General features: G+C 41.3%; 1 protein-coding gene across 1 annotated transcript in view; it reads right to left on the reverse strand.

The window, feature by feature from the left end:
• Window positions 1–1,569: 1,569 nt before the first annotated feature.
• Window positions 1,570–16,187, reverse strand: part of enox2 (ecto-NOX disulfide-thiol exchanger 2) — a 176,871-nt gene continuing 162,253 nt past the window's right edge. The window contains exons 12-16 of the mRNA XM_083891162.1: window positions 14,728–14,868; window positions 11,408–11,464; window positions 10,535–10,640; window positions 8,644–8,729; window positions 1,570–2,369 (exon numbers count right to left, since the gene is read on the reverse strand). Coding sequence (XP_083747288.1) covers window positions 2,238–2,369; window positions 8,644–8,729; window positions 10,535–10,640; window positions 11,408–11,464; window positions 14,728–14,868 — 522 coding nt within the window. The 3' untranslated portion in view covers window positions 1,570–2,237. The remainder of the gene's footprint in view (window positions 2,370–8,643; window positions 8,730–10,534; window positions 10,641–11,407; window positions 11,465–14,727; window positions 14,869–16,187) is intronic.

Below are 16,187 nucleotides of genomic sequence, written 5' to 3' on the forward strand. Positions count from 1 at the left end.
AGATAGTTTGCATTTCTTACATTAAACTTCATTCCTTCCCTTTTCAAAGCAAAGACATTAATAATGGATACACGCGTACGAAGGGGAAAGCCTCGTATGAGCTCGTAGGCAAAACATACTCATTCTCTATTATTAATTCACGTATAACGACTCATATGCTGACAAGTGCATGTTTGCTAATTTTTTCAAATGCAATGCCCGTAGGAGACGGAGGGGAGGCAAATGAGAGTAAATCATGTGTAACGATAAACCTTTTGTTTCCCAGAGCAACGGGGAGAAGAGAGCGTGCTGTCAAATAGCCCAACAGAGGTGCATTAAAAACGCTTGACTGGGCTTTTGGGAGGAACCTGCAGTCCTGGCGGTGGGAGCTCTCTCTATCTGGCTGAGGTGGAGATGAAAACTCCCTCATGTAGAGTGTTGTATAACCACTTAATATATGGATCCGGGCACGCGGTACACAAAATGTGTGTTTATGTACCATGCCAGGAAACACACAAACACACACATACAGGCTGCCTCACTGATTACACATCACTAATGTGATCCCTCAGGTGTATTTTCCAGATAAGTGTGATGTGGCTGCGCTATATGCCTTCAGCCAGGCTGAGAGACGGCCCTAATTGGGTTTTCAGAAATACAAACGCCATTATGAAATGTTCTACATGAAGCCTTGAGTACTAAAGGTAGAGACATGAATGGGTACAAACATGGACGTGTCACATGTCCCCTCAGTACTGGGTCTGCAATTTGTCAATGAAACACTTTAAAAGTTATTGGGTGAAACAATCACGTCCAGATAGCCATCAAAAAAATGAGTAACAGACTCCACTGGGTGCAAAAAAAGAAGAAAAAACATTTACCAGAACATTTTCTCTCTCTAGTTTCAGATCTTCTTCAATAGAACATGATGTCAATTTTGTAAATTACGTTCCCATTTAGAGGACAATAGATGATGAGACACCACTCACTCGTGTGAGTGGACACCAGTAGGTGCCTTTTCGCTGGAGACATCTGTGAATTTCCATCTTTTTCCCCCCAAAAAACAGGCATATCTCAAATCTCTAGGCTTCAAAACTCACTGGTTTACAGTGGAAGTGGAGATCGATATTGACTACGTCGTGTCAAAAACTGTAGAAAAACGGTAAACATGAACATAAGAAACGGCGCAGGTAGTTACAGTTAACGACAGCAAATCAATCGAACGGAACGATCGGTCATGTTTGTCGCAGAAGTGCGAGGACGAAAGATAACTGCGGCTACAAGGACACGCGTGTTTCAAAAACTGAAGCATAAACCAACAGAGAAGAAGAAAGAGGCGGAGCAATCTAGACGTCCTTTCTGACATGCAAAGGCCACCGTAGTTCCCTGATAGGCTTGGTAAAGAGAGGCTTGAAAAGTAGACATCCATGTCGCTTCATTTTTACACGCTGGAGCTAAAAAAAAAGTTGCACACAAACACACACAACATGTTTAAATACTCAAACATCTCTTTTTTTTTTATAATCAAAAATATCATCCAAGCATTTACAGTGTATTACAACAAATGATCCTATGCACCTGTTAACAGCCTTTACAGAAAATGAAGAAATATATCCGTTTTTTTGATCTATGATACAAACCAGCAACAGCAAAAAGTGAGACGGGGGGAGGGAGGGAATGAGGGAGGGAGGGAGGGAGAGGCCAAAGGGTTCAGAGGATTGAAGTGTTCAGTCCGCCCCTGATAACCCTCCTCGATTAGCTCTGTAGTCCTGGCCTATGTCGACACCATGCAGAGCCGACCGAAGGCTCAGAATGTACCGTGTTCCTGCCCATGTGGGCGATGACTCCGTAATAATCCACTCACTGAAGGATTTTTCTGGAACTCCCAGTGAGTCGTAAGCTCTGACAGAAAAAACAAAACGATTAGCACTCAGAAACCGCGAGTTCTAGCCTTTGCTATCATCAGCACGGTTTGGTGTCAACATTGCCGGTAACCATGGAGATGCTGCTGCGCCGTTATGTCTCCATACGCCAACCTACCTCGGCGAGTCCCTGAAATGATCATGTAACATTCCTCTCAGACCTCGAGACGTGTGCTCACTGTTCCGTGTCCCCTGTACAGTTAAGTACAGTCCGCAGACGATGCGATAAAGTCTGTCGAGCTTCACATTGTCTCACATCTCTTCAGCGTCTGTGTCGCCCTTGCTTGTCTCGTCCGCGTTCCCCCTGCGGGGAAAAAGTGCCGTCAGCGGAGTTTTTTATGTGTTCTTAATGCCCTGGAAGCCGCAGAAGTTCCAGCGTTTCTCCAGACTGGCGCCGACCCCGGTCAACTCCTGGCGGAATGTGCACGGCAGCCGGGACAGAAGAGCCTCCACCTCGCCAGTGTTGATCTGCACGGAGAAAACATTAAATACGAATAAATTCAAAGTCATGTTTTCTTTTTCAGCTGCGTTTTTCATTCACTCAACCCAGACAAAGACAAAAACTAGAGCAGCACTCAGACATCTGCCAAGGCCGCTCAGTTTCCTACAATGTCACTACAGATTACATTTTTTTCATTTTTTTTTTTAACACAGACCTATGTGAGGTACTTTTATATGATTGAGATTCTTCAAAGCAATAGTGACATTTCTGGTCTTTATCAGGGAAAACTGGCCAAAAATCTATCGAAAATCCTTTGTTACCTTTTCGAGACACACAAACAATACAATAACAAGCTCCTTAGGGGAAGGTAACACAACACTTTTTTTACATTTTAGCTCTTGATTGGTTTGTGTTCAGATACAAATGAAGCACGCAGAGTAAACATGAAATCATACAGTCATGACAGGAGACCCTGTGATTGTTTATCCTGCATCAACATCTGGACTGGTTTCTCTGCTCTTCAGTGAACTTTTTTTTCAGCAGCGTTCACACAAACACTTTTAAAGTCACTAAAGAGTCACACGCTCTTTCACCAGGAACAAGCCCCAGAGGAACAGTGTTTATTGTTGATTTGGATCTGCACAATGGAGGATGTCAATCTACCCGAGGGTTCATGTGAAGTACAAACAAAATGGACACATTCACAAATGCAGATTTTTTACGATTCTTAACACTTCATCTGCAAAACAGCATGACAAAAAAAACATCAACTGTCCCTTTAAACTGACAGCAGATAACAGAATTGTTGCCTGTGTGGTGTGAAGAAGAACGTCCATGGCCAAACTACACAGTATTTTGCTTAGTTTCATTGTCCACTAATCGACTGCTCAACCTTCCCCGTGGCACTGCTGTCTGTAATCTGGTCGGGGATGTATCTGTAATCCACTCTAATCACATGTTTGAAGAGTTCACACATGCAGGCTGACGATCATGTGCCGATCACAGGCTTTTTGTATGTGACTGGAAAAATATGGCAGAAAATCATGTCACATGGACATGGCTTTAGGTTTATCGTATCGTTTGCTCGCGGCAATAAGAACTCACAGAGAAAACACTGACGAGTGTATAACACAGTCTTTGGCAGCCCATTGACATGTGGGAGGGGTTTGGGCTTGTAACCAGAGGGTTGCTGGTTCAAATCCCAGGACAGGTCACTGTATAGGGTGCCCCTGAGCAAGGTACCCAACCCCCATTACTCCCCGGGGTGCAGATGAGTGCTGCTCACTGCTGTTTTAATGTGAACATACGCAACAATGGGCTCGGCCATTTATCCGGGCTATGTTTTGCATATGTTTTGGTTGTGTTTACCCACAATGCCCTGCGCATGCTTACGTTTTCCAAGACTTTCCCAACAAACAAACTAGGATTCGATTAAGTAGGGCTGGTGTCAATGCAACCATAAATTCACTTTTCGTGGGTGCTTCGGTCGTACTCCAACCATTCTGCTTTACTAGCGCAATGTTGCCGTTGCCTCCACCCGACTTGACATAAAAACGAATCGCGTAGGAATGTCACCGGGCGACAAGACAGATTAAATACAAGTTTTAAACCGCACTGAGAAACAAAGAGAATATAACTGCTTATATTTAAAAGTAACACACTACAGTTTAACTTTGCGTCTGACGCATGAATCTTCTAAAACGTTCTCTGTGCCCACTCTCCAAACACAATCTGATAATCGTGGTGTGAGTAAATTAATAGTGACATCAAAGCGACCACCTGACTTGAGCGTCATTTGTCTCACATCATTGTCTCACATCACGCGTCAATAGAAATCCCGAGGTGACAGACGACACCGCTGAGGACACCCCGCACTGTCTTGCATTAATAACTACATTGTTCAAGCCCCTGTACTGGTGTCAGGAGACATTACGGTCCATCATGAAAATATTCATTATCATTAGGCACAATGGAGCCACGAGATAAGCAGGGAGGGCCGAGACGTGTTGTTTGGGGAATCTGGCCAGTGATATTGACAAAACTCTGTGGGCAGCTTGATGTGCATTGTGGAGAATCAGTGTGGGAACAGCAGATGCATAAGCAAACTCAGACGCACAAGGACAGAGAAGGTGGGCGAGCGCACACACACACACACACACATATACACACACAAACTGGGGAGAAAACTTTAAAAGGCATGAGAGATGACAGCCACACTATTACTCGCATGTGTGACAGTGAGTAAGGGTTGTTATTTTTGATGTGTGGAGACAAAAGTTTTGCAGATGATGAATTATTTCTTTTAAATGATGAGTAAGCTCGAACGGCCCGAAAGTCTGAGGGTTTTATACCAGTTTTTTTTTTTAACGTATTTTCAGTTTGGTCACTGACTCTGACTATAAAGGGAGCAGAGACATCTGCCATTTTTCCTGAATATCTTCCCATCTGGGGCCGTACGATACAGCCAGAAAAAAGGCCATTAATCTTTGGGCCGATGACACTGAAAGTTGGCATTTTGAAAACCTTGTGTAAGTGGTGGCGAAAAAAGCAATAATATATCTGAAATTCCTCCTTAGAAAAACGGGGATGAAATAGCTGTGTTTCGCCAGACAGAGACGGAACTACAAGTGTTGGGCGAGTTGCGGGAGGTGTTTGGCTTTAAGTGCCAGGAAGAAGGATCTCGTTTTAATATGTTCCATTATCAGGGGAAATCACAGAACCGGCCAGACACGTATAGAGAAATGACATTTCAGGCTGGAAAAGTAAGAAAAACTGACTTAAAGTTGAACTTTCACTATTATAGATTCTCAGGGTATTTCACTTCTACCAAATGTATACGTGTGTACGTCTGATGGCTTATTATGCAGTTTGTGTCTGGCTGATACATCCGTATGAATGTTTCCTTTCCGTTTGATCAAATTCACATCTAACATTGCAAAAGAATCCCATTCCTAAAGAAAGTGTGTTTTCGACAGCAGAGCCATTATACTCTTGGTCCCAGCAGCTTAACAACAGAAACATTTTTACTCCTGATTGCACAGTGAGCGATGCATCTCCGTCTCTCGGTGGAGCTTTTTTCGTTTGAGCAGAATTAGCGAGAATTTACATAATTACCAACAACAGTCGGTTAAAGAAAAGCACAGACAGACAGATAATTTATTTCATTGGTCTTTGCAAATAAAAAGTGTGGAGTGAGATACAAGGTTTGATAAGAGACTCGTTTGTGTTGCAGATTAATTCAAGTGGATATTTCACAGGACTGGGAACTGGAAGTGAGATTTAAACAGCGACTCGAAAACAATTCCTGTCAAGTTCTCTTTACGAAAAAAAAATCAATTGGCACAATCTTCATCTTTTACCTAATTAGTTAAAGGAGTAATCTGACATTTTGGGAAAGTGTTTTGTAAATCTCTGCCTAATAGAATTACAAAAAGACAACAATACACCCGCAATGGATTGACTTGCAATACAGCGCACACATCTACATCAATAGTACAATTATATTATATAATAATAATAATTATATATCTATATATATATACATAAACACACATATATATAAACACACACACTTGTATATATATATATATATATATACATATATATTTTTGTAACAAGAATTATGCTATTATCACAACTGTGGCATTAGATACTGTGAATAGATAGATAAAAAAGATTGTTAGCTAACAAAATAGATAGATAGCTAGCTAAAATGATTGCTAGCTAAAATGATAGATAGATAAAATGGGACCGTATCTATGTTCCGGGGAACCGGACCTGGGGAACATAGGTACGACCCCGATAAAACGATTGCTACCTAACACAATAGATTGCTAGCTAAAATGATAGATAGATAAAATGATTGCTAGCTAACATGATAGATTGCGAGCTAAAATGATAGATAGATAAAATGATTGCTACCTAACAAGACGGATTGCTAGCTAAAATGAAAGATAGATTGCTAGCTAAAATGATAGATAGATGATTGCTAGCTAACATGATAGATAGATTGGGTACCGTACCTATGTTCCCCGGGTCCTATGTTCCCCGCTTTGTATGTGACCGGGGAACATAGGACCCTTTCTCTAACCCTACCCTTTTTCAAAAAAAGGGTCCTATGTTCCCCTGTCACATACAAAGTGGACCTTTTTTGGGAAAAACGGGGAACATAGGACCCGGGGAACATAGGTACGACCCCGATAGATTGCTAGCTAAAATGATAGATAGATAGATAGATAGATAGATAGATAGATAGATAGATAGATAGATAGATAGATAGATAGATAGATAGATAGATAGATAGATAGATAGATAGATAGATAGATAGATAGATAGATAGATAGATAGATAGATAGATAGATAAAACAAAAGATAGATTGCTAGCTAAAATGATAGATAGATAAAATGATTGCTAGCTAACATGATAGATAGATTGCTAGCTAACATGATTGCTAGCTAAAATAATAGATAGATAGATAGATAGATAGATAGATAGATAGATAGATAGATAGATAGATAGATAGATAGATAGATAGATAGATAGATAGATAGATAGATAGATAGATATGTTCTGCAGTTCTTCACAATTGTGTCCTTTCAGCTGCTCTTTGCTGAAGCCATTTTGTCTTCGCTATTTTAAAACATACTAAATGTATTTATTGTATTCACGGCAGGAGGGACAAATTTGGCCGGGGCCATAGTTTTTACTGCTTTCTTTAAAAACCTGTGAGTTCAGACAGCTCCTCTCCTGCCAAGCCTCGTGAGACTGAGCATCATCCCTTTTTTTTCCCTTTGGTTATTCACGGTATCATGTAATATATAAATGTCATCTCCTCTCCACCTTTGGCGCTCATGCAGCCCCATATCACCATACTCCCATGCCAGTGTTCCACAGTTGGTGCTGTGTGCAGTTACTGAAGAAGTTCTGAGCGAGACCACGCCAAACATGCTGGACTTCATCTGGTCCAAACACATTTATTTTTGGTTCCATTTGACCAAGGACTGTGACTATGACAAGAGACTGCGCTGCCAACGCTCACCAGGCTTCTTCTCATGCTCTTTGGCAAAGTTTAGCCTGGCACCTATCTGCGAGCGATGGTTTGCTCCTTGGACGCTCTCTGTAGAGGTCGACTTCATGCGACGTCCTTCACGCTGTCTGGTCAGTCACTAAAACACCAGTTTCCATAGAAATTCAGAGGCCAAGTTACAAGCACTTGCCCATCTGTTTTTCAATACAATTTTGCATAAACAGTAAACAGCGTATGGCAGCATTTTTTTTTTTCCAAGGACGGACACTGTATCTTATCCTAGTTTCTGCTTATGTTCAGTAGCCTACCGATGTCCTTGTACTCTGCCATTTTTATGAAGTCTCACAGTCTGGTGACTAACACGTTCTGGCAGTTCCTCAAATTAACCGGACGCATGACACAATCAAAGAAAGCTGTGTGTTCACAGGTTCTTTCACAATCTTGATGATGCAAACCACATATGGTCTTGCTGTTGCTGCATTGCTTATGTACAAGGGCATCTATACTAGTGTTTGTAAACAGAGTATTATATGTATATAATTGCACACTATGTTATCTAGGAGATTCTGAATAACAAAAGACTTATGTTGATGGTGACTGGAGCAACGTGGGATCATGGGAATTGGTGTCTTGTTGTCTTATAGAGCTTATTGGAGCAGCCACCTACCAACCATTGCAGTCAGTAGAGTCTCAGCTGCCGAGCAACCACGGGTTGCCAGTTAGGTCAGAAAACGAAACCTAAAAGACCTCGGTATTTTGAATTTGAATGTAGTAACCGTTTTTGGCTACATTCTTACATATGGCACCTTTAAGTGAAAGGCCCCATGATATATAAAAAAACAAATCCTCTCAGGGTTCATTTCACAGGGTCTTTATTATCTATGTCCTATTGCCCTGGCCTACTCTCTGTTCTGTTGTATAAAAACACACTTACTGACTTCTTCACACGCGTTACATTAGAAGATCTATAACACTTTACAAAGTGCCAAACTATTCCTTGAAAGTGCTTCAGCTTTAGCCAAACAGCTCTTCCTCAAATTGAATCCATTTTTATGGAGAGGGCTAGAAAAGCATTAGGAGCACCACATGCATTGAGAGGCTCCGTCTCAACTGCACAGTTAGACTCTGGCAAACTACAAGCCCATATGTCAGAGTCTGCAGGGAGGGGCTGACACTGTGTCTGTATGGGTGCTTGTAATCTGAAGTGATGCCGAGGGTCGACTCTGCTCATCAGCACCACTGTGGAAGTTTTGATTCATGCGATGTGCGTTACCTTGGTGTCCAAACGCTGCAGGTAGGAACAGATGTACTCGATGCTTGCTCCAAACGGGTGAACGTGCAGGAATGTTGATATGATCCCTAGAGTCGGGGGAAAAAAAAAAAACAGGACATTAATGCAGAGACAGTTCACATACCTTCAATTTCCGTCGCCTGTCAAACATGAACAAGCTGCCAAAGATGTTCACACCGCCACTTCATCAACCTCCTTCTCCCCTCTTCTGTTCTGACTGAGAGGAACATCAGCTGCGAGTGGCTTCTCCCAGAGTCCCAGTACTGTTAAGAGCCTCTTGTATATTGTGGCTCCAGATTAGACCGAGTGTTTAATGACGACTTTGATGCTGTTGTCTTTCATCAAAGCCGTACTCTTCCCCCAGCTCACAAACCATCTGCTATCAGCCCACAGATGGGGCCAGGGGAGAGATAATCCTCCACCTCTGCTTACAAAACCACCGATAGAGCATCCAGGGACCAACAGTCGAAACAAACACACATAGCGTTAAAAATCACAAAGCTCGACATCGGGTAAAACACTGAAGCAAGAATAACACAGTCACTAGAGACCTTTTAGAGAAACGAGTAGCAGCTTTAGGAGTAGAAGCAGTTTCCACCTTGAGGTTAGCAAATGCGGCGGAAACAAGGAGACATCCATCCATTTTCTACCACTTTATCCATGGGGCACTGTGCCAATCTTAGCTGACATAGGGCAATATGGTACACCCTGGACAAACAACCATCCACTCTCACACCTATGGTCAATTTAGAGTGTCCAATTGACCTTATCCCCATATTGCATGGTTTTTGGACTCTGGGAGGAAACCAAAGAACTTGGAAAAAACCCACGCATACACAAGGAGACATGAAGAAGACTTTAAGTGCTAATAACAAAGACAACAGGACTTCTGTTGGGTTCCTGAGGACATTTCTTCTGTTAGGTTCTTGAATGCTTCTTCGGTTCTGCAGACGTTTTAAGCACTTAAACACGACCATGACCTGGATGACTGAGAACCTTCACAGACACATATGAAGAAGCCCCACAACTATCAACTACTAACTCTTACTGACTCATTTCCCCCACATAATTCAAACTCCTACAACCAAAGGCTTCACTTTTAAAAACCTGTGCATTTCTCACATGGAGATATGTAGAAGTGGAATTTCGTGAATCCACCCACAGGAGTTTTCTTTTTTTTTTTTTGCCTTAAAAAAAACCCCAGTGAGTATGTTCTTCAGCAGACGTTTGCTATATCAACATGCACCCACTCTGTGCGTGACGACTGCCAGTATGTTTTCCGAGATGTCGAGCATAAAATACTTTAATGATAAATAATACTGATCGCACACAAACTACCGACTTTGCAGCACATTTCACTCTCTGAGTCTTGGAACTTGGGATATATGGAAACTGACGCGAATCCAAACTTTGCTTTACAGAGTCTTGAAAATGTTTGGCTGAATTTCAAACACGAATATAGCAGCCATCAACTATTTTCCATGTATTTATAAAGATACAGTGGAGTAATGACATCCTGAGCAGAGAACAAAGTCACACTCCCTCTGTGCGGATTGTGATCTGAGCATCTTTGATTTGGTCGGTGGTCTGAGCGCACGTCGTCGTTACCCCCTCCACCTGCATCATAAAGCAACTAAGCTGCGGTGGTTTTCCTTATTTGAACTACAGCTTCAAAATAGTGCTTGGATAAAAGATGAGTGAAGCGATTGAACGCAGGCACGAAGCAGCTACAATCGCCACGGTAGCCATTTGGAACAGGTATAAAGACTTGTGTCCTTTGATATGGTAAGATGTCGTTTTTAAAAGGTGTTCATAATTCAGTTTTACACAAATGTCCCTAAACAGAAAAATGTGTAGGGTGGTGTTGGCGTACCCACGAGCAGCGCTTCCCTCTCAGAATGGACAGGACTTGGCGAAGTCTTCTCTGCCGGAGCTTCTTTCTCTTGACTGCAGGACACCACCGTCGACACTGCTGCCTCCTACACATCCACAAACGCATGAATGCAAAAATCAGTTTTCCCTCAAAATTAATCTGCTAACAGTGGGCTGACGTGAAGTAAACAATATTAAAATGAAGCTGATGCAGACTATTGAATAAAGAATAATACAAAGAAAAAAAAAACACGAACACATCAGAAAGTTTCACCACTGGCACATCAGCATGAAGAGACAATAAGGAAGGGGGATAATGAGGCGAGGGAGAATATTCAGCCAGCAGCTATAATTTTGATAGAGCGTTGAAAATGTCCTAGTCACACAAACATGAAAAAGAAAGAACAAACAGAAGAGACTTGGAAGGCAAATGATCAAGCTGTCTGTTTCTGATCTTCGACAGGTGGCAGAAAAAAAAAAATAAAAATAAAAAGGCAGGGGAATGACAGAGGAGATTTTGTTGGCTTGTTTGTATTGTGTGTACTATTTCCACTCATGGTGTTGGATGCCTGGTGGCCTTTCTCTGTTTTTAATCTATCCACAACACCCTGCGTGTGTGTGTCAATGTGTGGGTGTGTAGACATATGCAAGCCATTTTGACTTTATGACTCCTTTATTTTCCGAGCCCAGCCCGCGTCGGAGTGATTTATTCGGCGACAAATGCAGTCGCTGTGAACTGGGTTTGGCCTTGTAATGATCTGTCATGTCACTGGAAGAGGTTAGAGAGGGAAAAGTCCGAAAAAAGATGAGAGAGAGAATGAGGACACAAGCATTATCTGGAGAGGAGTGGAGAGAGCAACCTTTTTCCACTTACACTGCTTTGATTAGTGCTGTCCTCCCTGCTTCTGTCATCGCGCTTTGACGTCTCCAGCTGTAGCACATGAGAAAAATATGACAGATTACGCCAGTGAGAAACACAATAATTCCACAATAGACCGATAACTGTGCAGGGAAAAAAATTATAATAATGTCCAGTAAATTAGTACAAACAGTCTGCTGCTGTCAAATTTGTAGGAATAGAAACCTTTCTGGGTTCAAAAATAAACAAAACAATCCACTGAAAATGAATTAACAATAATAATCCCCGGTTGTACTAAATTAAATGGGAGGATTTTAATAGCTGACACTGGCATACAGTATTTTCTGGCATATTTGCTGCATTCTAGGGCTGTCACTCATTGATAAAGTTTAAAATTCAAACAAGGATGGTCATTAATTTGCAATGAATCATATTATTATAGCATATATAGCCACTGTTTTGGTGTCTCAATTATCTGATCCACCGTGGTTCTCCTCCCAGTTCATTTATCACATTTACTCAAAGGTCAACTAGGACAGAGATTCTCAACACACAAGGAGGGTTGCCAGATAGTTATGGAGATAGAAAACAAGTATATTCAAAATAAAACTGCTTTTAGAATTTGCTTTTACATTAAACTGCCTGTACCACTGATAATATTTGCTTTAAACCAGATGTTAGTGAAGTGCTCACAGGTTAGGTCTTGTATAAAAGGAAAAAAACAAAACAACTGCCTGATTGGTGGGTCGTGGCATGAAAACGTCGAGATCCACTGTGCAGGAGTTGTAGGAAAAATCCATCAAATGGTCTCCAACCCACACGAAAAACTTTTACATCTCTACATCACACTACACCAACCACTACTACAGCTCTTCAGTGAGCCATAAGCAGAAGCTACCTCGATATTGCAGCGCAGGCATTACGGCAAAAGTAAAGAGATAAGCTCCGAGCATCAACATTACAGACATTCCACACATCTAATGTGCTAATAAAAAGACGATCATGCACTCAAAAGTCTTAGATCTCCTCTCCGCCGCAGCACTATTTCTCCTGCGAGTCCTGCAACTTTACAGAAATTGAATATTAAACCGACAGCGTGGAGTGTCCCCTTTATTACGGCATTAATCAGTAAAATAAATCAAAAAAATGAAATAAAAAAATTGTCTGAAATATAGCCGGCGAAGTGATAAAGCTGTTTGTTGTGATCATTATTATGATTTAAAGGTTAATAGCCTCGATGACCTGCACTGGAGTCGATCTAGTAGCGTGTGGTGACAGCTTGGAGACAGCAGGGACAGTGATTGGACTGGTGAAGGAGAACTGATGACATGAGGGAAATCTCAAAATGTGAGAAAATCACTAATCCAGCTCTGCCCTATATATACATATATATAGATATATATATACGACACACGGAGTCAGACTCAGAGCGAAAAAAGACGGCTCCCCGACGTGGCACGAGAGCCTCGTGTTTGCATTATTATCGTCTAATTTAATAGGTGATTGAACCTGAGGCTCATTTTAATGACAGCCCTCCCTCTCATTACACCGACGGCACAGGGAGCATTAACAAACATTAGCTCTTGGATGCTGGGAGCCGGGGACAATACCTGAAAGATTAGTAAACATGACACGGCTAACGGAGAGAAATTACAAGAGTGTAAATTACGGCGCACTGTATTTAGCATTGTTCTCCTGTCACGCGGCGCACGCAGTAATCAATATTAGATGGAGAAAAAAACACGCAGTCAGTGGATGCAACACAAATAACAAATATGATGTTGGGATTAAATAATGTATAACGTAACTGATGATGTAACATGCACTGGCTCTGGGACAGAACCAGTGATTTACTATGTTTTGTGCAGGTAATATCGCACTATTACCGTGTTTACACGGCTGGATCGATACGATGACTTAGTTAGCGCTTTTTTTGTCAATTCAGAGAAAACTTTAGCTTTCTGGGATGCCAGGTCTGATGTGGCCCAGAGGACAAAGTTGCGGCGAATGCGGGAAACAATACGACTTTAGTCATTCTTATCCTCGGCATGTTTTCTAGTGAGGAAATTGTATTTTATTTACTTTATTTTTCCCCAGAAAGTCTCACTGAAATAAGACTGTCGGGAGGTCTGGAGAGAACAGCCGCACACGGGGAGGGAACACATTTGTATCTCGTGTTGATTTAATGTGGCTGCAGTGAGAGCGTGCAGTTCAGAGGTGTGGCCTAAAATAAAATGAGTAAAAAAACATCCACATTTGTCTGGTAGAGAAACTGATATTTTAAAGCATGTCTATTCTGAGCGCGTCTCACTCGTGCATTATTAAAGAGTAGGTTTCCTCTGGTTCAACTCTCTTCTATGATTCCTCTTAATTCAAGTGATGGGAGAACAAAATCCATATCTCTGTCTGAGCTGATGAGTTCACTAATATGAGATTAGTTTAATAGTTAACTGTGATTTATCACATTTTTAAAAAAACCTCTATATATTAGTCTAAGCTAAGAAAATGAATGCTTAGTTACTTTATGAACTTGACTTTTCGATTTATTTCATTATTTTAAATCTCAGAGCCATTTTTTTACCACTTGGTCAAATGAAGAATAAACTTAAAATCATTATGATGCTGCTGTGACCACATTTGACCACAAACACAGTAAAGAGCAGTGTCTGGTTTTTATTGTCTTTGAAGGAAGTGACTTTGACGTCGACTTTTTGTCAATTTTATTTTCAGTTCTGACAGACAGTCCTGACTTCCTCGGTTGTCGTGGGAATGAGACGTGCGTCTCAGATCCACTGTCTGATGATCAAATAATACATTTTTCTCTAGAAATTAGTCAAAATAACTGAGTAGCTGCAGTATTCCAGATTTTGTGGGGGGGGATTGTTGCATAAAACTGTGTCACCATGTAAGTAAAAAAAATAAAATAAAAAATACATCAATTGTCACTGGCATAGAACATAAAACTGTCAAGGTTTTGATTTTTTTTTTTTGAAAAGATTTGTCTTTCCTTCAGATGTTGCTTTGTGTTTTTACAGTATAACAACAGATCAAGGTAGTAAGATGTGGTATTCACATAATAATAAGTAAAAAATGCTATTTTCTATGTATTTAACAAGGCCAGAAACATGTTCTAAAGCAGGTCACGTTATTGTCATTCGCTCACTTTCATCGCTTTGTTTATCAACATTTTTGTTATATCTTCCACGGTCTGAAGCAAATTCTGAAGTCATTTATTTCTTATTAGAGTGCAAATTACATACGCGTTTTTAAACAAACACGGTGATGGAGTCAAAGAACTACGCTGGAGATCACAGACAAGAGAAAATCAAACCAACCTGTACTATGTGCGTGTTCTGCAGATTGTGGAGACTGTCCTTCAACGTCTGCACTTGAGTCTTCAGCTGCTGTTTGTCCTCCTCACTCTGCTCCAGCTCGGCGTCCCGCTGTTTTAAGTCGTCCCTCATTTTTAACAGTTGCTGTGGACACACAAAAAAAGAGAGGGGCGAACAGTGAGCCTCTAAGTGTTTTATGAATATTTTTCATATGATCCTTACACCAGTGATTACAGCTTAAGCTTGTTATAATAACAAGAGCAATACAGCGATGTGAATAATATCTTTAATAAACGTTTTCTAGATCTATGTGTAGTAGTGTCCAAGGGGAATAATCTGCCATATCATCTGATAAATTACATACATGAATTAAGGTGAAATATAAGGAGAGAATTAAGACCCATTTGTGTTTTATTCTTGCTCTGCGTAAAACAAACTGATGTTGAGGAAGCTCTGACAGATAATTTGTCCTCGTCTGACGTTTTCTGCTTAACGCGCACATGAAAAGATTCCCGTCCTGCTGTGGTAATTTCAGAGGGAACAACAGAGCAGTGTCATTATCCTTCAGTATGTCTTTGTTACACAGACACACGCTACAATTCAGCAAAAAAATTAAAATCCAAGTTGCTACTACATGCTGATAGCTGTGTGATAAAACACATGGACCCTGCCAAGGAGAGGTATCCTATTTCACTGCCTTCCAAAATACTTACAGCCATTCACTTAATCTTTGTTTATAAATTAGTGCTGGGCATGTTAACGCGTTAGCGGCGGCTAACAGTGTCAATGTTTCCATGACGTCTGACCGGAAAAAGACGCGTGTGACGTCATGTTTACGCGCCGCGGCACCGGAGTCCAGGCACCATTTACCAGTTAGCTTTGTTAGCTGCATTAGCTCCACTGGTGTTAGCGCGCCTACAGTCGAACTGGAGTCATGTTTACGCGTCACGGCACCGGAGTCCAGGCACCGTTTACAGTTAGCTGCGTTAGCTCCTTTAGCGGTGTTAGCGCGCCTACAGTTGAACTGGAGCGGTCTGTTTATTAAATGAAAAAGAGCAGCTCTACAAATAACTAATAAATAAATGTTCCTCTGTACTGCGTATGTGTTTAGCGTTACTTTGGAGTCTCACTTTAACAATTGGGAGCCGTTAACCGCCGTTAGCGCGTTAACGTGCCCAGCACTATGATAAATACAAAATGAGCGCTACAAAACTACTTTCTGCAGGAAGCGGTGTTAATTTCATTAACATGTGTCAGTAAAAACAAGACTGAAATGTATCACTGAAGAAGAGAAACAAGATTAAAGATAACTAAAGGGAGAAACTTTTTGAGGACCGAGAACTTTACAAAATTAAATCAGAACCCAGAGAATCCACAGAGTACGCGCTCCGGCGGCGCCACGGGAAGGACGGAGGGAAGCGCTTAAGGCAGGAAGCTCGCCAAAAGTTAGTCAAAAGGCAAGA

The sequence above is a fragment of the Microchirus variegatus genome (assembly GCF_963457635.1).
Source record: "Microchirus variegatus genome assembly, chromosome: 6".
In the NCBI taxonomy this organism is placed as follows: domain Eukaryota; kingdom Metazoa; phylum Chordata; class Actinopteri; order Pleuronectiformes; family Soleidae; genus Microchirus; species Microchirus variegatus.